This window comes from Ambystoma mexicanum, chromosome 3q, assembly GCF_040938575.1.
Source record: "Ambystoma mexicanum isolate Mex_15411 chromosome 3q, UKY_AmexF1_1, whole genome shotgun sequence".
Classification (NCBI taxonomy): domain Eukaryota; kingdom Metazoa; phylum Chordata; class Amphibia; order Caudata; family Ambystomatidae; genus Ambystoma; species Ambystoma mexicanum.
Genome location: NC_090926.1, coordinates 142,258,452 through 142,282,622, shown reverse-complemented (window position 1 = coordinate 142,282,622; position 24,171 = coordinate 142,258,452). Strand labels below are relative to the sequence as shown.

At 45.6% G+C, this 24,171-nt stretch overlaps 1 protein-coding gene across 2 annotated transcripts in view; it reads right to left on the bottom strand.

Moving 5' to 3' along the window:
- Window positions 1–24,171, bottom strand: part of ITGB7 (integrin subunit beta 7) — a 683,045-nt gene that overhangs the window by 409,617 nt on the left and 249,257 nt on the right. For both annotated transcript variants that reach the window (XM_069653334.1, XM_069653333.1), the window contains exon 2: window positions 11,827–11,912. In XM_069653334.1, coding sequence (XP_069509435.1) covers window positions 11,827–11,911 — 85 coding nt within the window. In that variant the 5' untranslated portion in view covers window position 11,912. The remainder of the gene's footprint in view (window positions 1–11,826; window positions 11,913–24,171) is intronic.

Here is a 24,171-nt window from a genome sequence, read left to right as displayed (position 1 = left end):
GAGTAGCGGTTTGGCTGCGCTGTTTTGTGCCCTTTGAAGTTTATTCAGTTGGTAAGCGTGGACTCCGAGGTAGAGGGGGTTTGCGTAGTCCAGTCTTGGTATAACAATTGATTGGACCGCGGAGAGTCTGTTGGGGAAGGAGAGATATGGGAAGATGCGCCTAAGCATTTTAAGGTGGTAGTGGCATGACTTTGAGACGTTGTTGACTTGGGGCGAGAGTGTTAGTTCAGAGTCAAGGGTGCATCCAAGGTTTTTCACTGAGTTAGAGGGGGTCGGTGATTTGCCGATGGCGGATGGCCAGGGTAGCGGGTGTGGAAGAAGTTCGGAGTTGCCACTTACCATGATTTCAGTTTTGGAGGGGTTTAACAAGAGGTGGCTTTAGGTCATCCAGAGCTCTATGTCAAGGAAACAGGAGGCAAGGTCAGGTCGGCAGTTGGGTTTTGAGTTCTGGAGTTTTAGAATTAGTTGAGTGTCATCAGCGTAGTTGTAACACAGGATGTTGTGAGAGCGAATTATTGGTGGGAGGGCGATCAAGTAGAGATTGAACAGGAGGGCAGATAGGCATGCTCCCTTTGGTACTTCCATGTCGACTGGTCGGGCTTGGGAGGAATAGGTGAATAGTATTGTTATTTGGTCCTATCTTTGAGGAATGAAGCTATCCATTTAAGAGCGGTTCCACAAATGCCTAGGGAGTGGAGGCTGTTAAGGAGGATTGAGTGATTGATTGTGTCGAAGGCGGTGGATAGGTCTAGAAGGATTAATGTGGCGCATCCCGCAGAGTCTGCCGTCATTTTAAGGCAGGGGTGCACAACTGATTTTGACAGAGGGCCGAAAGTACCTTACATGAGGGCTATAGTGGGCTGAAAAGTAAATGAGGGCTGGGCGGTAGGCGGGGCGTGGCAGGAGGCTTTTTAAACCCCCAATTTGTACTAAACACATGGAAAAAGAATGTTTTTGAGGGGTAACGATTTTTATTTGCATTTCAAACCTACATTTTGTACTACACATTTTCCATTGTTATAATTTATTTCTATTTAGTTATTGTATCTCGCCTGTTTAATTAACTTATATATTTTATTGACCCTAGATTGGACATGCCGTTATTTTGGACTGCTACAGTTTGCTATTTGGGTTGCCCAAGAGGAGTATGTGCCTGTTTTAGCTTTATTATTGGGTTCACTCTTGGAGTGCAACACTATGCCCCATGGCCCCCTCACCCCCAACCAAACACTATGCCCCATGTCCCTCACCCCAACCAAACACTATGCCCCATGGCCCACTTACACCCAACCAAACACAATGCCCTATGGCCCTCTCACCCCCAACCAAACATTATGCCCCATATCCCTCACCCCCAACCAAACACTATGTCCCAGGGCCCCCTTATCCCCAACCAAACACTATGCCCTATGGCCCCCTCACACCCAACCAAACACTATGCCCCATGGCCCCCTCACCCCCAACCAAACACTATGCCCCATGTCCCTCACCCCCAACCAAACACAATGCCCCATGGCCCCCTCACCCCCAACCAAACACTATGCCCCATGGCCCCCTCACCCCCAACCAAACACTATGCCCTATGTCCCTCACCCCCAACCAAACACTATGCCCCATGGCCCCCTCACCCCCAACCAAACACTATGCCCCATGGCACCCTCACCCCCAACCAAACACTATGCCCCAGGTCCCCCTTACCCCCAACCAAACACTACGCCCCATGGCTCCCTCACCCCCAACCAAACACTATGCCCCATGGCCCCCTCACCCCCAACCAAACACTATGCCCCATGTCCCTCACCCCCAACCAAACACTATGCCCCATGGCCCCCTTACACCCAACCAAACATTATGCCCCATGGCCCCCTCACCCCCAACCAAACACTATGCCCCATGGCCCCCTCACCCCCAACCAAACACTATGCCCCATGGCCCCCTCACCCCCAACCAAACACTATACCCCATGGCACCCTCACCCCCAACCAAACACTATGCCCCATGGCTCCCTCACCCCCAACCAAACACTATGCCCCATGGCCCCCTCACCCCCAACCAAACACTATGCCCCATGGCCCCCGCACCCCCAACCAAACACTATGCCCCATGGCCCCCTCACACCCAACCAAACACTATGTCCCATGGCCTCCTCACCCCCAACCAAACCCCCCACCCCATGGCCCCCTCACCCTCAACCAAACCCCCACCCCCAAATCAGCACACACAAACCAGCACCAATACAGACCCGAACCCCCACCCCCCAACTCAGCACACACACACAAACATGCACCCATAAAGACCCGAACCCACCACCCCCCTACTCCAAACCCCCCACCCCCCAACTCAGCACACACACACTCAAGCATGCACCCATACAGACCCGAACCCCCCAATTCAGCACACACACAAACATGCACCCATAAAGACCCGAACCCCCATCCCCCCAACTCCAAACCCCCCACTCCCCAACTCGCACACACACTCTCAAGCATGCACCCATACAGACCCGAACCTCCCACCCCCCAACTCAGCACACACACAAACATGCACCCATACAGACCCGAACCCCCACCCCCCCAAATCAGCAAACACTCAAACAAGCACCCATACAGACCCAAACCCCCACCCCCCAACTCAGCACACACACAAACATGCACCCATAAAGACCCGAACCCCCCACCCCCCAACTCCAAACCCCCCACCCCCCAACTCAGCACACACACTCTCAAGCATGCACACATACAGACCCGAACCCCCCACCCCCCAACTCAGCACACACACAAACATGCACCCATACAGACCCGAACCCCCCACCCCCCAAATCAGCACACTCTCAAACAAGCATCCATACAGACCCGAACCCCCACCCCCCAACTCAGCACACACACAAGCATGCACCCATAAAGACACGAACCCCCACCCCCCCAACTCCAAACCCCCCAACTCAGCACACACACTCTCAAGCATGCACCCATACAGACCCGAACCCCCCACCCCCCAACTCAGCACACACACAAACATGCACCCATACAGACCCGAACCCCCACCCCCCAACTCAGCACACAAAAAACATTCAAATCAAAACATTCATACACATCTGACAACCCCCCACCCCCGCATCTCAACATACACACAAAATACATTCAAATCCAAACATTCATACACATCCGACACCCCCCCACCCCCGCATCTCAACATACACACAAAATACATTCAAATCCAAACATTCATACACATCCGAAACACCCCACCCCGCATCTCAACATACACACAAAATACATTCAAATCCAAACATTCATACACATCCGACACCCCCCCGCATCTCAACATACACACAAAATACATTCAAATCCAAACATTCATACACATCCGACACCCCCTTCACCCCCGCATCTCAACATACACACAAAATACATTCAAATCCAAACATTCATACACATCCGACCCCCCCCACACCCCAATCGCAACATACACACACAAACATAAAGCAAAACAAACCTGACACACAAACACACCACTTACCGGAGACGTGCTGGAAGGCAGGTAAGCTGGAACTCTGGAATCGTACTACGGCTGGCGTGGTCTAAGGCTGAAATGCCTTCCGGCATCAAGCCTTATGGACCACGCCAGCCGTAGTTCTGGCCCTCCATTGGTGCAGCACACACACGCATTACGTGGCTCGTAGGAGCGACGTGGTGCGTGTGTGTGCTGAGCCAATGAGGGCCAGTGTTTTGTCCGGCCCGGAAGACAACAAAGACTTTCCTAATGGAGGGCGGCCACGGGCCGCCCTCCATTAGGAAAGTCTTTGTGCCTCGCGGGCTGGACAAAAGAGCATGGCGGGCCGCAACTGGCCCGCGGGCCGTATGTTGTGCACCCATGTTTTAAGGTCATCCCAGATTGAGGTTAGGGTAGTTTCAGTTCCGTGACGGGCTCGGAAACCTGATTGTGCGGGGTCTAGGAGATCGTTGGCTTCGACAAAGGCATTTAGTTGGGAGTAGGTGGTTCGTAGGCGGTTCGGTCAATGAGTTTGGAAAGGAACCTGGTGTTTGAGATGGGGCAGTAGTTTTTGGGCTCAAGAGGGTCGAGAGAAGGTTTTTTTATTAGAGGTTTGACATGAACCGTTTTAAATGCGTCGGCAAAGATACCTGAGGAAAGGGAGTCATTTATGATGGATCTTGCGTGTTCTCCTGCGTAGGTGGAAGCAAAAATTTCTTTGAGGGTTGTGGCCGGGCAAGGGTCCAGCGGAGAGCCGGATGGTTTACGGGCAGATAGAAGTTTGAGAAATTGGTCTGGTGATAACGGACTAAAGGATTCGAACGTTGGTTGCGTAGTGGTTGCTGGCGGTGGGTTTGCTGGCATGGGGGCAGAATTACCTGGTTGGTGTAAGAGAGCCAGTTTGGTGGCTAGAGCATTAGTTCTTTCGAGAGCGGTGGTGTAAAAGTGGAGAGAGAGTGAGTCAAACAGTGATTGTGAAGGGGTCAGGACGGTATTGGTGCATGCCGGTTTGGTGAATTCGGAGATGATTTTGTGAAGTTCTTTGCTGGGGTTTTTGCTGTTTAGGATTCGGGAGTTGTAGTGGGCTTTTTTTGCTTTCTGGATTTCAGCCTTGTACTGATGAAGGTGTCGGGCTAAGGTGGCTCTGTTCTCCTGGGTTTTGTGTTTCTGCCATTTACGCTCTAGGTATTTATATAGTCGTTTAGTGGTCTTCAACTCAGGAGTGAACCATCTAGGGAATAGGCCACGGTGGGATGCTGGTTTCCAAGATGGTGTAAGCCGCATTAGTGGGGCGTTGATCCTGGAGTCAAAGGCGTCGGGGGTTAGTTGTTTATTGAGTTGGCAGGTAGGTGGAGGAGTCTGGTGGAGTTCATCGGCAAGGTCTGGAGCGATTGTTAGTTTTTTCCAGCATTTGCGTAGATTTGGAGGTTCAAATTCAAGTACGGGAAGGGGGTCGGGTGAGCGAATGGTGAAAGAAACAATGAAGTGATCGGACCAGATGATAGGAGTGGGGGGATTTAAATGAATCCGGTTGTGGGAGCTAAAGATGGCAACAAGAGTGTGTCCTTTATAGTGAGTCGGGCTGTTTATGTGGGGTTGGAGGTTAACTGCGTCTAGACCGTCAACCAGAGAGTGTGTCATAGGGTTGGTGGGGATGTCGAGCCAAATGTTGAAGTCTCCAAGAAGTATGAGGTTGGGATGGTTTAGTTGAAGGGTGGCAATAGAGTCGCAGAGGTTGTTTGAGAATTGTCTATCGTAGCCGGGGGGTCTGTAGATTATTAGGAAGCTGTGTGAGAATGAAGGGGAGAGGGATAGTTTAACGAGGAGTGATTTGCAGGAAGGTTGGTTGTCAATGATTGAGGCGTGGAAGTGAGACTTGAAGACGAATCCTATTCCCCCACCTCACTTCCAGTGGACCCTCCTCGGTTCAGTGGGATGAGGGAGTATTCAGGGGGGAAGGCTTCATTGGTGATTGGACCGAATTCATCAGAGAACCAAGTTTCGGTGATGAAAACCAGGTCTGGTTTGTCAGAAGCGAGGTGGACAAAGATGCAGTGTCTGCTTTTTGCTACGGATCAGGCGTTAAATAGGATGCAGTTCACTTCGGCAGGTGAGTTTGGTGTCGGGGCTGGAGCAGAAGGGGGTGGGGGCGGAGAGAGTGGAAAATGGAGACGGGAGAGGGGTAGGGTGGTTGACGATCGATGGGAAAAGTGGGCGAACAGAAAGGTTGGCCGGTTTCAGGAAGGAGTGTGTGGATGCGTGTGTTAGGGTGATTGGGTTTTGCCCGGGGGGTTTGGAGGTGGGGTGTGGCCGGTTAGGAGTTTCAGTTGCCGTTGAAGAGAAATTGAGGGAGAGGGGTTTCAGGAAGGGTGAGGGGGGAGGGAGGTGGGAGGTGATTGGGGGAGGGAGGTGGTAGGTCGAGACAGGGGAGGCAAAGAGTGCTGGGCGATTGAGGGGGACCAGATACGTTTCCTCTTTAGTGTCTTTGTTGCAAGACAAAGGAGTGTGAGAGAGGGTAGGGGGGTTGGAGGGGGTGAGGGATGAGGCTTCGGTTCTTGCTAAGGCTAGGCGTGCAGTTTTTAGGGAAGGAAAAGGGTGCGGTCGGGGGGGAAGGTGGAGGGGGTTTGTGGAAAAGGTGGGGGGTGGATGGTCGCAGGGCGGGGTGTGTCCGGTAAGATAGTGAGGGGAGCGGGCATGATCAACATAGGCTGGTCGGTGGTGGGGTTTGGGGAAGCAGTGGTTTTAGGGTGGTTTGCTCGCCATCGTGCCCCTCCGGCCTGGTCTTTGGAAAGGGTGGGGGATGTGAAGGTGGGTGGGGTGATTTGGGAAGGTGGGGATGGGAGGGACGGCAGATCGGGGAGTAGAGGCGGTCCATGTTAGTCGTTTCCGGCAAACCCTGGTGGAGAGGGTGCGCTCATGGTTAGTACGAGCAATTAGGTGTAGTTCCAACTGCAACTTACACTTTATTGGACTTCATAGGTTTGGCTATTTCACTGGGTGAGGTTAATTTTGGTTTCAGGGTTCCACTAAACCGCGTGATTATTATTCATTTATTCTACATTTTAGTGTACTAGTTGAACTGGGTCGTATTGCGCTTTTAGGTCATTTTTAAATTTAGCTTTGCACAGAGAGGATATTTAGGGACACTTCTAAATACAACTTTGGGGGGAGCGGATATTTAGGCACACTTCTAAATTCAAGTTTTGCACAGAGACGCTTTTAGGCACACTTCTAGATTCAAATTTACATAGAGGTGATATTCGACTGTTGGGTGGACTTCTAAATTCACAGTACACATAGATGATATTAGACTATTAGGTACACTTCTAAAATCAAGTGTACAGAGAGATGATATTAGGCCTACTTCTAAATTCAATTTTGTATAGAGGGGATATTAGACTATTAGGTACAGTTCTAAATTCTACATTACACAGATATGCTATTAGGTGTACTTCTAAGTTAGATTTTGCACAGACCGGATATTAGGAACGCTTCTAACTTCACAGTGAGGCTTTTGGGAAACTTTAGTTTCAACCTTAGACAGAGTGGAAATTGGGCGTTGTTCCAACTTCAGCCAGGGTGGACTATTGAGTGCCTTTTTAAATTCAACCAGGGCACGCTATTAGGCACAATTCTAATTTCAACTTTGAACAGGGAGATTATTAGGGATATTGGGCACACTTCTAAATTCAACTTCCACAGAGAGTCAATTGGGCACACTTCTTAATTCCACTTTCACATAGAAGCTATTGGGTACATTTCTAAATTCACCTTTTACAGGGAGGCTATTGGGGGCACCTCTAAATTTAACTTTCACGGAGAGGATATTGGGCACACTTCGAAATTCCACTTTCACATCTAAGCTATTGGGCACACTTCTAGATTAAACTTTCACAGAGAGGCTATTGGGCGCACCTCTAAATTTAACTTTCACAGCGAGGATATTGGGCACACTTCTACTTCAACTTTCCCAGAGAGGCTATTGGGCGCACTTCTAAATTCAACTTCTAGGTGCACTTCTAAATTTAACTTTCACAGAGAGGATAACGGGCACCCTTCTAACTCCACTTTGTCAGGGAGGCTATTGGGTGCACTTCTAAATTCAACTTCTAAATGCACTTCTAAATTCAACTTTCACATAGAAGCTATTGGGCGCACTTCTGGGCGAACAAAGGCAGGCAACTGTATCCAAGCAGAGTCACTTGCGTGCGAGTGAAAGCCATACTAAATTGACTGTTGATTGCCGGACAATGAGAAGTATAAAAAGTAGCACTTGCTTATAAGTAAACATTCATTTCACTCACGCAAGGGTCAAATGCTTTCAAACACGTTAATTGAACATTCAAAAACTGTTGAAAGACTGTTTGCGTATGCCTAAAAGTGATTCTAAGGTCAAGGTTAACCCAAGGATCAATTGTAAAGCAGTCGCAAACAATGTCACAGTGAAGTTAAGTGGCTAAACATTTCTAATTGTGAGTTAGGGGCCAAGCATTGCCCAAGCCAAAGGTGAAACAATCATTACCAAAGCCAAGATCTAATCAAGTATTTCCCAAAGCCAAAGAGTGGCGCAACCATTGCCCAAGGACAAGAAAGATACAAACATTGCCAGAGACAAGGGTGGGTAAATATTGTCTAAAGCCAAAAGAGACTAACAACACAGCATACAGTTAAGTTACTCTGGTTGGCAGGAAGCAATAAGGTGAATTTAAGACTATGAAAAGGTGAAGCTTGTTGATGTTATGTTAATGTCAATGTTAAAGGATATTTGTACTGCGCAGTATCACCACTGGAGTGGTCCCCTGGCGCTCTGGCGGCTCTGAAACAGGGAGGGGGGGTGAGTTAGTGGGAATAATCTGGAAAAGTGCAAGAGAGCAATGATTTTCTGTTGCCAGCCTCAGCCCGGTGGGTCAGTTAGCTGAGCTTGGGGTGTTGTACGGATGGTAGTCATCGTATGCTGTTGTGCAAGTCTATGTGCGGTTTGTTTTGTTGATGCAGTGTAGTGAAGTTTGTATGGATTGCTGCGTTTTAGGCTTGTGATTGTGTTTGGTTAGAGTTTGAGAGGTGTATCCACAGGGATGAAATTGTTAGTGGATTGGTTAGTTGGCCTTTCTGTCCTTACAATTATGTCTAGGTGTGATGCTTGCTATCATTCACTATTCCATCTGAGTTTGCGGCGCTTGCTAATTTCAAAATTCTGTCTAGATGTGAGGAAGGCTAGTGATCATGATTCCATTCGGGTGTTGCACTTGTCATCATTCACAGTTCATCTAAGTGTGGCGCATGCCAACATTCACATCTCTATCTAGATGTGACGCAGGCTAAAGTCAAGAGTTCCATCTAAGTGTGGTACATGCTAGCATTCATAATCCTATCTAGATGGAACGCAAGCTAGAGTTATGGAATCCATCTAAGTGTGGTACATGCTAAAATTCATAATACTGTATAGATGTGACTCACACTAAAATTGAGAATTCCATCTAAGTGTGGTACATGCAGTCACAGATCGCATTAATGAAATTGAGCACGGACACACGCACAGCAGCAAAGCAGGGTAAGGAAAAGGCAACTACGGCGTCCCAGGCCTTGTAGGGCACCACTTGGTTATGCAAGGAAAGGTTCGCTGTGGCCGCATCTATTAGTGTACCCAGTCAGAGCTAGCAGCCGTGACAGCCATAGACAAAAGATTTCTTAGCTGATGAAAAAGAAAATGTTTCATCATTCAGGATCATTCGGGCGAAATAGAAAAACTTACTTTAAAATCTGTCCATGTTGTTCATGGAAAGTAGCTTTAGTTATTTATTTCAGCGTGCAAATCTGGCAGGGCGGGGGGCTTGCGTGCAAGAGAGAATTCCGAGGCAGTGACCTATCTAAAACTCCTCTGTAGGGCACACAAATAAATATATAAATGATATTATATTATAAAATATAATATAAAGCTAAATATTCCCTAACCAGTTGGTGTAATTCACAAGTATAATTATATCCTTAAGGGCATTTTGGTTGTTGTTGCTGCAGAAAGACAAGAGTGGCAAAGAGGCTGCCCTTCTGAAATGTGAATGTTCAGAAGAAGAGTGCCTTGCCTACCTAAAAAGGTTGAGTAATGCTGTTGTGAATATTGTTTTTTCTAAGTTGCTAAACATCACATAATTGCAGACTACTAAAGCTGTGGTTAGAAACTCTTGGTTGCCAGTATATTTAACACTTCAGAAGCATGATTGAATGTGGAATACTATGGGGAAGGCAAGTAGACCTGCATGGTGAATCTTTGCAGAAGTTAACCTGGTGTAATAGTTATTCATGTGGAAGCAGTTGTGCTGTGAAGTCATCCTGACAAAGAGAGAAACATAGCAGCCAGACTCATCCTCTACCTACCCAAACATTCACACATCAACGTAGCTCTCGCCAGCTTCAATGGATCCCCATACCCCAAAGAATTGCTTTTAAAGGGCTCTGCATTGTTTTCAAAGCCATCCACCACAAACCCCATTTTACCTTCAGGTCAAACTCAAACCCATCCCCCACACAAACACCAAACAAGCATGCTAGCATCTCTTACATATTCCACACTGCAAACTAACATGCACCCACTGTGCAATCAAGGCATGGAACACCCTACCTGTTCACAACCGCACATCACCATCCATCCATACTTTCAGAAAGAGCCATAAAGCATACCTGTTTCTCCCCCCACATAACCCTGCCCCTTCACCTCCCCTGATACCACTTGTCTATCCTAATCTTTCCATCCTATCCTGAAAACATTTTGTAACTTAAACAACAAAATGGAGGTCCCCATGAATATCCATTAATGGCCACAGGTTTACAGAATATTTTGACTATCTATTGATCAGATTCAACCAATGACTTACATGGAAGAACAATGTTGATAAGCAGAGAATAAATATGAACCAAGTCATGGTGGCCTCCTTATATTTGCCAAGACCATGAAACAGCACTCACTTGAGCATATGTCGAAAATCTACAGGGGCAAAGAAATAGCAGTGGGGGGGGTCTATGGCGGTGAGTTTTGAGGTTTTGGGAATCTAGAGATTCTACAGAGAGTAGAGGAACATTTTCTCCCAGGCCTCTTGGGTGTCCCTCTCTCCGCATCAACCTATGTAACACACTTGGAAACTGGCTTAGCCTTTCTTACAGACTCATTATCATTGAAGCTGATTCTACTCTGCTCAAGTCAAGACGGGAAAATATAACCAGATTATTAGTAAGGAACTTGTTATCCTTGTGGAATTGTCATAAAATAGGATGGTTAGCATTCATTAAGAGATCATTGAGAAAAGTGTGTTTGGGATCCTTTGATAATCCTGAAAGCAATAGAGAGGACGCCAATCTTCACAAAACCTCTGATAAGCTGTATCTTCCTCTTTCCACAGTGACGGGGGTAGCCGGGTATCTCACTATAGTTAGAAACATACATCATCGGAAACACCTGACTAAGACTCAGTTCAATGCCTTCCCTCTCAAAGGCATAACATGCGAATGGTCAGGTGATCAAAACGAAGCCGATGCTCACTGTTTGTGTGGTGAGAGGGAAACCTTGCCCCATTTTGTATTGTTTTGTCCCATGTAATGATGAGGGGAAGTGGCTTAAGGCCATGGAGACCGGCCTGTGTTCTGCTATTGTCTCTTTCTAAAGCCAGTGTTGCTTTTTCTTTCACTTGCAATTTTTTTAAAATAGCTTGGCAATGAAGAAGAAAACTACCGGATATGATTTTGTAATATTCTTACACGTGCAATAAAGGTATTTGATGATGCTGTTCCAATGCCTTTGGTAGGATGAGTTGTCTTATGTCTTGTTTCTGTTTTTCTCGGATTTTATGATATTTTTACAACAGTCCATGTGAATTTCCTATGTTCTCAGATGTATTTATATTGTAATGTTTTATGGATTATATGTAACCTAAAATAAACTGAAACTGGTTAACAAAAGTTGGTGTTCTTTTGCTATTTCCAACATTCCGATATTATGAGTGCAGAAGGAGAACATGATGCTGGCTGTTTGTTCATGTTATCCTCAATTGGGCTCTTGTTAAAGAGCAGATTAATGTTGGTCTGGTTGTCACAGAGTGCCCTTTCATGAACTGTATGTGAAGGAAGTCTGGCGTTTGACCCTTCTCGGAAAAGGTAGGCTGGTTTTGACTGGTTGTTTCAAAATTACCTGAATTGAAAACACAGTGCTAGTATACAATTTATGATGCCCTGACCCGAGTCTGCCTTCTAACCTTCTAGAGAAGGCCAGGGTGTTTTTTTGGTGATTAACATCTTCAAAACAGTGGATTTTGAGCCAGTGGCAAATGTCTTCTTCATAAATCTTACCATCCTCCAAATCCTTTTCTCCATTTTCTGTTGTCACAAGACCCACAATGAGCATGACACTTGCAGCAAGAGCCCCGACATTCATGCTGTAAGAGATATTTCAAGAGAGTTATTCAACAATGATGCTTTTATGCATTAATGATCACAATGAATCCCTCACATTGCCAAGCAACAAGCACTATAACCCAAAAATAATTCATAAAAGTTATGTTGAAAAATGAGGACGGCTAGTTCACAATCAGAGTTTGCAACGATGTAAAAGAACACACACGTTCACAAATTAACAATTAAAGAACGGTTAACCTATTTGCCCTAGAATCAAGAATTCAGTGTTGGTCCTGTCTCTCTTTCATTAGCCAGACCATCATTGCTTGCTGTCCCAAAAAATGGCAAAACGGTTTCCTCTTCTTGCCCCGTGATGTTTAGGTGTATCATGTTCTTGGCATGATGGAGAATAGGTGTTCAGGTCCTGAGGAAGGTGGGGGCATCCAGCAGTTCTCAGTAGCACCACTGATAAAGTGTACCGTATAGGGCAGGGTTCTGCGAAATGTGGCTTTGCATATGTTTTGGACTACACCTCCCAAGAGTCCTCACTATTGACTGTACTGGCTAGGGCTGATGGGAGTTGTAGTCCAACATATCTGAAGAGACAAAGGTTGCATACACCTGGTGTAGAGTAAAGGTGCTATTTCTCAAATAGGCTAGGTAGGACTCAGCAGTGTCTTTGGCTCACAAATGGTAGAAGTGATCAAGCCCTAAACTTTTAGGATGGTTCATATAGCTAGACAGCAAATAGCAGAATTATCATAATGTGCAATATAAATCAATGTCCAGCTAGAGGTATTTTATTTTTTGAGAAAACCGACTTTTTATTCGGACTACGAAAATTATTAAGAATAGTAAAATAGATATGTTTTTAAAGAAGCAGTTACCCTAAATCCTTTGTCACTGTCCTAAACGCCAATGGTACTGTGAAGCCGTTTAAGAGATCATTGAGGAGGTATTTCTGATCCAGGGTTTGTTTCTGATAAGATCCAGCGACAGCAGGGTGCTCTCTAGTGAAGCTAGTGGTTGCTTAGAAGAGCTCTGTAGTTTGGTGATTCAAGGTTTGGCATATCTTGTGTGACAAATTGATCCATTGTCTGCAGGATTGTTTGGAGCGGACTCTGTGAAATCTAGGGACCCTTTTTGGACTATGTGAAAACGAACAATCTAGAATGAGCATGTCCTTAAAGACATGAGAATGCTTGCCCTATTTGTGGTTTGAAGACATTATAAACACTTTGCCAGATTAGTACCCGGCGAGGTTCAATGAGTTTGTTACAAGCAAGCTCATTGGCCCTTGCCTGAGCCTTAGCTCGCTGAGAAGGCTTTGAAGCCTCTGCCTCACCGCCACGGCTCCGTGGTTCCTTCTGTGACTGACCACCATGGAAAGGGAGAAGGGGCTACATGTAGTTAATGCCCAACTTCACTTTTAGATGCACTTGGGAAAGTTTTTAGTAAGCTGATTCAGCAACGGCTGGAGAACTGATGTGAAGTGCTCAGGGTACTCTCACCAATGCAAGCCGCTTTAGCAAGGGTATTGACACCATCGACCAAACATCTAGATTTGCGCTAGTGTTACAAACATTTGTGGTCCTAAAGAGATAACTCATCTATCTGGCATTTAGAGAGCAAAAAGAGGCCTTTGATCTTGTCCCACGTCCTAAACTATGGCACGTACTTGAGCAGATGCTGATTCCTAGCTAGCTGATCAAATTGGTCATGTTATTTTACTCTGATAGTTATGCATCTGTATAAGGAGCACGAGGGACAGGTCTTTTGACATTAGGATCTGTGTTAGACAAGGGTACTTACTGGCCCCAATACTTTTTACATTGTACATCAATGGTTTGATAGATATCATCATGGGGATAGAGGCAGATGCAGCGCGCATGGGAGGCAACAAGCTGGCAATTCTAATTCTTTCCGAAAACACAATCCTGATATCAAAAACACTTAATAATCACAACCTTTGCCAAAGCAGCTAAGGACAGCGGCTTGAAATTAAACACTAAACTAAGACAATGGGCCTCATTATAATGTTGACGGATACGGTATGAACGGTGCTGGTAAGGCATCAGCACCGTTCATACCGCACCGCCGAATTACGAGTTCTGCTCGTGGGTGCCTGACAGCCCACCAGGTCTCACCAGACGGGCTGTGCGGCACCTGCGAGCATAACTTGTAATTGCTCCGGCACCGTTATCAACGGTGCCGATGCAACCATGCTCCCCACCCCCATTCTGCCCTATGGGGCAAAATGGGGATCGGGAGCCCGGCAATACCGCCACCCTATGAATGGGCAATTACCAGCCCATTCAACTCATAATGGGCCGGTTATTGCCCAAAATGTGGGTGGTGGTGCCGGTAGCGAGTTTAGCGGTAGCCGTGCCTGTAAAACAGGCACGGCTACCGCCAAACTCGTAATAAGGCCCAATGGAATGTTTTCCACTGATGTTGAAGAGGCCTCCAGAGACAGTACTGAACGCAGGCGGGAAAGCATTCAAAATGGTACACACATATAGGCATTAGAAAAAACAGACTGTTAAACTGGACAATTAGACAAGATTATCAAAATCTTAATGCACAGAGGAGATGCAGTTTTAAGGTTTTCAAAACAGTTTGGTGCGAGGATTATTACTCGTGCTAACTAGGTTCTGAGGTCCCAAGCAGTGTCCACCTGAGTTTATGGTGCAGAACTATGGGGACACAGTAAACTAAAAGCATAGAAAATCCAGGAAAAGAAGATATTAAAAAGATTGTTGGTCCTATTTTATAGCTTTCCTTCAATACCGACTGAAATGGATTTGGGGATTATGGGCATTAACTATATCAGCAAATGTAAACCCCATATCTATTGGATTATAATGTGGAACAATGAGAATCTCTCATCATGTCACACAATCCTTGAGGACTTCTCAGAAAATCCAAGGGCCAAAGAGCTGCCATGGGTAAGATATATCAAAACTATGCTAATCACAATTCACCTTCCGGACCTGTTGGATAATTCGTCCTGCTATGGTATAAGTGCCAAGGAGAAGGTAAAATAAGTATTCAAGTTATGGGTGCACCACACGGTATTAGCACAATGTGTGGGCATTCGTATTGTGGGTGGTTATATAGCACTCAAAAGTAGCCCAAGTTTTGAAAATGATCTTGATCAGCTGGAGGTCAATGAAAGGAAGGTTTTTCCTGAGATTAAGACATGGAATATTGCGTCTCCAAGCCTACACTTCAAATTGGGGCTGAGGGCTGACATGCCATCTCTGTACTGAGGAAGTAGAGACTGAGGGCCATTTTGTGTTACTCTGCCCATTGTACAAAACGGCAAGAAGGCTGAAAAACTATTTTTAAAAGTAAAGTTATAAAGTCTGTTAATGAAGACGTTAGCCTGTGTAAAATGACAGAAAACTACTCCCACACCAAAGCATTGCCTCCTATTTAGTGATAGCTTGGGGAAGAAGAAATTGCTTCCTCCACGCAAGTAAATCTCCTTAATTTGCACTTTATTTACCTTCCCAAGTGGGTTTTAAACGTTTCAAATGTAAGGGTAATTATGCATTTTATTTTCAATTTATATTACATTCGCGATTTGTATTGTGGTCTGATGAACATTTAATTGTCCTTTATGTTGCAAAATTATATTTTGTAGATTGTGAGCACTTTTCTATAGTATCAACTGTGACTATGCATGGCTCATAATATTATTTATGAACATAATTTCTTCAGCATTATCCTGGCAATTAATGTTTAGGTAATTCTCTGCAGTTTGAGAGCTAAATATGAAGTGCTATGTCACCCCTCTCTAGGCACAGCATTTTGCACTTTATGCTAAGCCTTTCTACACTTTCTAAGCATCTCTATAATTGACTGTTCATAGGATTTATTTTTTGCTCCGCACCATGTACATTAATACAATTTATTACGAGTAATAGTGTGAACTGATTTTCTGTGATTGGTATTTTAAATTAATGTTATTGATTTTACAATGCTTATTGTTATCATGTGATATGGCTTTGACGGACAACTCTGAATACAGCAATGTTTACGCTAACAAGGCTAGGGGTGGAGGACATGGACCAGTGTCCGAACCCCATGGCGAATGTCTTCTGCATCGGCAGTGAACACAGGGTGCATGGAATACCAGCTCAGAATCCTCTTAATTGGATCTGGGGTCATTTCAACACACCACATCATTTTAATGGTGCCACGGACAAGGGGGACAACAACTTGGACATCCATACAGTGCTCAAATTGAGCTGCAGAATTCTGCCACAGACAGTTTCATGGGCATGCCGTTTCTCAGATGGCCTGCTGTACTTCTTGCATCATAGCCTCTTCTTCGAACAGCTGGCATGCAAGTTTGTGGTCATATAGTACAAATACTGTGGGCCCGATTCATGGAATTCTTTGCAAAGTCAGTGCATAGTCTCATTTTTGCAGTACATAATGTCATTACGCAGACTTTGCACTGCAAAAATGCACTTTGCACAGATCCATTAATCAGGGCTTGTGTCAGCAGTGTAAAGTCACTTTTCAGCAGTGCAAAGTCACTTTGTACCATGCAAGAAATTCCATAAACCAGGCCCTTTCTCTTATCTTTTCCTGCAGATGTGGAGAATGAGCATCACAACAGTGCCTCCACCTTGAAAGTTGTTTTGGAGAAGATTCCTTAGGTCTTTAAAAGCTTTGCTGTCAGAGTCCTCTGTATTTTCTTAAACACATGTTTCTATAAAAAAGAGCAGCGCAACACCCTCTATACATATCTGGAATTGGAGTTTAGATGTGTGTGTAATCAGAGAGGAACATTCTTTCAAACACACCAGATAATGATCAGTCAGAGCCATGTGTACAAAACTATGTATTTAGACTGAGATCCTTTAACCTATTCTTTGAGGCATCAATTTAAAAGTTTGTAATATTGAATGAATCCTTAAATTAGCCACCATGCATGTTAATTACCCTAATTCGCAAATGTTTAAATACATTTCAAAATACATTAATTGTACACATTTACAAAAAAGTGCTTATAAATATAACACATAGTGAACCCCAGTTATCCATACAAAACTCCTATAATTCTGCTACCAATCTATAAACACCAACACAGTACATTAAATACATTTCAAACACACATAAAATGTCGATATACATCGATGTTAATATAATTAAAGTGCAATTGTCTGATGATAGTAGATTTTGATTGGGAATTTCTGCATATGCTACAAGCAGTCACATCGTCATTTGCAAATTGAACCCCCCCCCATGTAAAGTACTAGTGCATGGAATAGAAATGCACACATTTCTACATTGCCTAACATAAAGCTTCATTTCACGAACAACACATTTATATACACCCCTGAATTCATATTATTCGGAATAAATTCTCAATAATTGTGTGATGATATGATCACTTCTCATTCACGCCTGGGATCTGTGACAACTAGCAACAAACTGCTGGCGCTATTTCACATAAGCTAGTTTCGATAGAAGAACCTCTATAAATATTTGACTTGTGATAAAAGATTTGTGATTAAACGTGATTAAATTGTGTTTCATAAAAACGTACCCGGTGGCTAATTGAAGGATTAATTCAATGTTCAAATAATTTAAATAGATGTATAGAAGGTTAGGTTAATTGATATCATCCAAAGCACATGTCCGTTTTTTCATTACTGTTGAGTTCCCGTGTTTTGAATGAGTGTTTGCGACACCCCACTGTGGTATATACTCATATGAGGACCGGCTGGTGGCTGGTGTGGGTTTTACGAATAGAAGTAGATGCATTAACTGTTCACTGTAAGATCATGAAGTAATAGCAAGAAACAAAAGTTTGTCATTTTCAGAGAATCAGATATCTGAATGAGTAAGCAGCCCCTCATTTTTTTTTAATCTTCTTGAAACAGGCAAGAGTAAAATGACCACCGATAGTCTGTGATGATTTAAAAAAACTGTTTCATATGGAAATGCATGGACACCTGTTAAAGGAATACTTGAAAGGCAATGTACCTTTAGGTTTACATGTTAAAAATGAACTGTGCTTGTTTAAGGATAACAGGGAATATATGGTAGCATTTAGGTAAATGCTAAACTTAGCTAAATGTGTCACCAAATGCATCAGGAACTTTTTAGTGTTAATGATCACACCAGATCAAAAGGAAAGGATTTTTTTGTTTTAGAAAAATAGGAAAGGGCTTTTAGGACTGGCACGTTGGTCAAAGACACTAAAGAAACATTAGATATGATCTATAAACGAATTGAGGAATTTAGATCCTTCGCAACTAGCAAAAAGACAGAGAAATTGAAGAACTATCTAGTTCATTTTAAAAAGGAAGCAGTGTAGAAGATGAGTATGTGTGTAGGACATGGTGGAAAACTAGAGGTGATTATGCACCAATATGTAATCAGGACATACGAAATATAAAAAGTAAAGGTTCAGATTGTGTGATACTTCTTCCTCAAATTTAGAGGGAGATCAAGTGGAAAAGTTCATTTAAATTAGAATGAGATGAGAAACAGGCCTTTTTTGGAAGACGAGGCCTAAAGCAGGGACGTCATTTAGGGGCCTCTGTGGTCTCCCTTGTGACCTCTGTGGTCTCCCTTGCTACCTCTGGAGTAGCTAGCTTTCTTGTTTAGGGCCCTTAAAAAAAAGAAGACAAATAAGAACAGGAGTTCCACAAGACTAACACTTTCAGCACTGACCCGAAATTTGAAAGAATAGGAATACCAAATAATGTGTCTTTCTGGATTTCTACACAATAATTGCTAAAGTTAAAGGTTTGTTTCAGGCACACTTCAGGGGGTGAGGCACTGATTTAGTCTGTTCTTAAATACCTCAACTCAGCCTTTCATCCTTCTGAGGTCGATAAATGAGTACCAACACAGGTTGGGTGATATTGGGTGTATATTTTTTCTATATAAAGCGCTTAAGCGTAAGTACTATATAATTCAGAGTAATTTGGTAATATGGGCCTATACACACTAATCTTAACAATACATACGCGATCTGTTCTTATATAAAATGTACATCACATTAGAATTATATAGTAACCATATTTTTCGTAGTGTATGATGCTATGTGATACCACTTCCTGTTTTGTCAACGGGTGAAAGGTCGAGTTCCATCGCTTCCTGCGATATCACTTCGGGGTGGGGTCAAATGACATCACTTCCTGTGATGTCATCAGGGGGTCAAGGGTCGTGTGATGTCACTTCCGCTACCCCTGGCATTTTGGTAAAATGACGTCCCTGGCCTAAGGGCGAGAAGCCCCAACAATTCTTTGCCAAGACCGGAGTTGAGCATTATGCTTCTCTTCCTTTATTCACATTTACCATAGAAGCTTGTGCATCACATGAAAATCAATAACACCAAGGCATAGGCAACTCCAACAACTCCCATCTTCCCAGGGAAACAAAGAAAAACAACAGGTCTCTGATCTAGGTCATAAGACCCAGCTCCACCAATGTACGAGCCTTAGTTTTTATAACTCCCTTGCAGCCAGAACTTCTTCTTTATTTGCTAATCAGGCAACAGTTCAGAAAAGATTATAGTTCTATTAAATGTCTGGGGGTAATTCATCTAGAACCGCGCTGTGCAGCGAACTGTAGTAAGTGGCAACCCCATTTTGTACAAGGAGCAGATGAGGCGGCATGACACAGTTCTGAGCTCGCTCTTACGAGCAGTTAGTGTACAGGTGATGAGCGGGAACTGCGCTTCGTGTGCTACACTTGACCCTGCTATCTTGGCGGGGCAGGATGCTGCAGCGCTTTGGTGCCTTACCCCCCACTTCATTCTCATGCCCATGCACCTCGCTCCAGATCCAGACCAGGATCAGCAAGCAGCCAGCGGGCCAGCACACTGTTGCCTCACTACGTAAGGCGTTCTAGGAGTGGAACTGTGAAATGGCCCCTGTATGCTCCAGAGAGGCTGAAATAGTATTTGGAAACCTTGCTGATGAGCAAGGGAATGCACTTGCCTCGCCTGTGTAGGAACCAGAAGTACCAATTCACACTATGCCTGATAGGTGCATGGCCTGCAGAGGTCCTGCAGTTCACAGTAGCGCTCCCACATGGAGGAGCTAACGCACAGAACATGTGACCAGCAAAACAAAGAGACCCTATTTTTCTAGTGTCACACAGAATACCAGTTTGCAAGTTAACCGTGATGAGAAAAAGCTAGACCTAACATAGAGCTTCCTTTGAGTGCCCAAGCATGTTCCCACTGTTGACTTGCATTGTAAGGGTGTACAGAGTCTGGGTCTCAGACAGGTGCCAACAACAGGACTCCCAGAAGCAGAGAGTGAGATTACACATGTATCTCGGAAGCTTGTGAAATCCAAAATGGTGGTAAACCCTCATGTAGACTCAGGTCAGCACCCTGTCTAGTCACATGACCCCCAACCTATGTCCCAAACACCTATGTGAGTAGGACTGGAGTGCAATGGGTTGAAAGAGATATACAGAGAGAAAAGGAGGAGGAGAGAGTTGGAGATTGGAAGCATATCTTGGAGGACGATGGAGCAAAAGATTGGTTTCTTCAGGGGGAGAAGAGCTACTGCAGAGTGGAGGGGGTTTGAAAAGGGAAGGTTGTCATCAGGTGAAAGAAAAAGCAAATATTTGGTGGGGTGTGATGGGGACGAGGACTATTTGCTGGAGACAGAGACTGGTGGCGAGGTTGGGCAAGGAGTTCCATCAAGAAACCAAACCATTCCAAGCAGGGAGGATCAGAAGGACCCAAACACCTGTGGTAGAGTGGAAAGAGGCTAGAGAGGGAGATTTCACTAACCAGAAAGTCCCTCTATCCAGAGGGAACTCTGAGGTTCTGATAGATCAGGTGGGTCCAGGGCAGAATTTGGAGGAGGTCGTTGGAGGTACGAGGTGGTGAGAACCAGGAGCTTACGTCAGGAGGAGTCAGAAAGAGAGTGTTTCGGAGACCAAGCCTCTAGTTCAGGGAGTTGGTCATGTGACCAAGAACATCTGAGGCCCCAATCCCACAGACTGCCAAGGAAGTGGACCAATCCTTGCAAAGCTCACCTGGTGTCTCAACTACCTGGAGAATACCCAAAGCTTCATCCAAGCTCAAATTGCACCGGGTACCGAAGACCCTCCAGTCACTGGCGTAACAGGGGGCCCGCAGGCACCGCGGTGTGGGGGGCCCCGCCAGCACGTGTCCTGGAGGGGCCCCCACTTGTAGAAAAAAAAAATATTTTTTTTGCAAAAAAAAATCTTTGTTTTTTCTTTTTGAATTCACTCTGCATTTATAAAGAAATTATTTCTGTAACAGAAATAATTTCTTTATGAAGTCAGAGTGACTTCAAAAAGAAACGATAGGCCTCATTGCGGGTTTGGCGGCAACCGTGCCATTGCTACCTGCAGGTTGCCGCTGGACACGTAATGATTTACCGGTGCCCGACTTCCCAGTAACACCGGAGGATTACAACCCCCGGCGGTCTGGGAAGTCAGGCTCCGGCAAATGGTAAGTCCTCATTACCATAAAGTCCTATCGGACTCTATGGGAATGGGGACCACAGAAGCACCGGCACCGTTAATAGCCAGTGCTTCCGTGAAAACTATGCGGGTGGGTGCCGTTCTGCCCGGCAGGTCTGACCTGCCGGGCAGGACGGCAACCGCCCACAGAGCTGTAATATGCCGGCCCGGAAACAACGGTGCCGGTAAGCTTACCAGCACCGTTGTTTACAGTCCGGCATAGTTGTAATGAAGCCCAATTTCTTTTTTAAGTGTTACGGCTCCCCTCAACCCCATGATGTGTGCGTGTGTGAGTGTATGTTGAAAGGGTGCACACTTTAATATATGGGTGGCTGCCTGGGTGTGCCTGTATGGTGAAAGGGTGCACACGTAAATGTATGGGTGGCTGCCTGTGCGAGTGTATGGAGAAAGGGTGCACACTTTAATATATGGGTGGCTGCCTTGGTGTGCCTGTATGGTGAAAGGGTGCACACTTAAATGTATGGGTGGCTGCTTGGGTGTGCCTGTATGGTGAAAGGGTGCACACTTAAATGTATGGGTGGCTGCCTGGGTGTGTCTGTATGATGAAAGGGTGCACACTTAAATGTATGGATGGCTACCTCGGTGTGCCAGTATGGTGAAAGAATTCACACTTAAATGTATGGATGGCTGGGTGTGCGTGTCTGTATATGGTGAATGGTGTGTGTGCTTGCGTTCAGGGGTGCAACAAAACCTACATTTCAGGAGCTAACCCTTCAAATGTTGGGAGGGGTGCCAACTTCATGGGCGGTGGAGGAGGGGCAAACTTATTTGTTTGGGTCATCTAATTTCTTTATGCATTTTTTATTAGACTATTCTAGTGCAGCTTCAATGTTACAAGCAGTTAACTCTCTCCTTTAAGGTTTAAAGCACCCACTTATGGACTGCTGTGAGAATGAGTGGTCTCCTGTTCCCTCTCTACCCTTCCAATCACTCCCCTGACATGCAAGTATTAAACCCACATCACGATTTCAATTGCCTAAAAAAATGGCATTTGAATGCAGGTACTAACAGTGAATTGCTTTATGTTAGTAATTTGTGGGTTCTTGTTAACAGAGAAACCCATGTGCTGTTTGACATATGTGTCCTTTTCTGTCTGGCAACTGCTCTGAAGGTCAGCCAGTTCTAGTCAACATAGCCCAGCATTTCACAGGGAGTGGGGGGAGTGCTGAATCTTAGTCAACTCAATAGTGTTGCGCCAATACTTGTATTTAATGCCTGGATTACTTATTGGTAATCTTCATTACTCCTAGCCCTATTCTTCCTCGTCCCAGTGTGTATGAGACAGTACTTGTGTATAATGATATGATATGATATGGTATTTGTAACGCGCCTATACACAAGTGTTTCAAGGCGCGACGAGGCAGGGAGGGGGGAAAAAAAGGGAAGACAGACAACGATCCTACTAGGCCTGGTGTCATTCAGATTGCGCAAGTGCATGGGTGGAGGGGAAGGGAAAAGTGCAAGGGGAAAGGGAAGAGGGGAAAGTGCCGTACAAGGGTAGTGAATAACAAGATAAATAAGGGCCAGCTGGTGGCAAGTGCAAGGTAAGTGCAGAATAAGTGCTGGTAAGGGGGGCTGTAGGGATACAGAGACAGTCCCGCAGTGCAGGGGTTGCCAGGGAGGCAGTGCAGGGGAAGAGTGGCAGGGCCAGGGACCGAGATCAGTGAGAGTGGCCCAGTTGCAGATTCAGTGCGATTTCAGTCAGGAATTTAGCAGGGGGGAGAGAAAGCAGAAGCAAAGAGGAAGGTTTTGAGGTGCTTCCGGAACCGGAGATGGTTCTCCTCAAGTTTCAGGGAGGCGGGAAGGCTGTTCCAGAGGGAGGCCCCTGCCGCGGAGAGAGATCTAACCCCCAAATCGTTGCTTGCAGAAGCGGCTGACCCTGAGGGAGTTGGAGGCGGATGAGCGAAGAGCTCGAGAAGGAAGATATCTAGGAACAGAGAGGTGAAGGTATTTTGGCCCCAGGCCCCAGAAGGCCTTGTGTACAATGCAGAGGGTTTTGAACTTGATCCTCGCAGCCACTGGGAGCCAGTGTAGAGATTTCAGTCCTGGAGAGATACGGTCCCTGGGCTTGAGGCCAAGGACAAGTCTTGCAGTCCTGTTCTGGATGAGTTTCAGAGGGCGGAGAGTAGAGGCAGGAAGATTTAGATAGAGGCTGTTACAGTAGTCCAGCTTAGAGAGAACCAGGGCTCTGGAGACAGAGAGCTTCTGGTGGAAGGAGAGGAAAGGAAGAATACCTCTGAGCAGGTGCAGCTGGTAGTGTGACTTCTTAGAGACATCAGAAATGTGAGGAGAGAAGGAGAGTGTGGAGTCGAAGATGACCCCGAAGTTTTTTGCCTTGCAGGTAGGAGCAGGAAGAGGGGCAAGAGAGGCCGGCCAGAGAGCTGCAGGGAAGGAGGTAGTGGGTGTGCCAATGAGTAGAATCTCAGTCTTGCTGGCATTAAGGCAGAGGTCATTGGCGGCACACCATTCCTGGATAGCAGACAGACAGTCAGAGATGAGGGAAGGAGAGGAGGAGGCTGAGGGTAGCCTGAAAATGAGCTGTGTATCATCAGCATAGCACTGAAAGTTGAGGCAGAGAGCGGCGATGCAGTGTGCAAGGAGTGCTAGATACTGGTTGCACAGCCAGGGAGAGAGGTTAGATCGCTGGGGGACACCACAGGTAGAGAAAAAGATGTCAGAGAGGAAGGACCCCAGTTGGACCTGGGAGGGTCGATTGGAGAGGAAAGAGGTCAGCCACGCCAGGGCCTGACCAGTGATACCCAGGTTATCACGGAGACGGTTGAGCAGGATGGCATA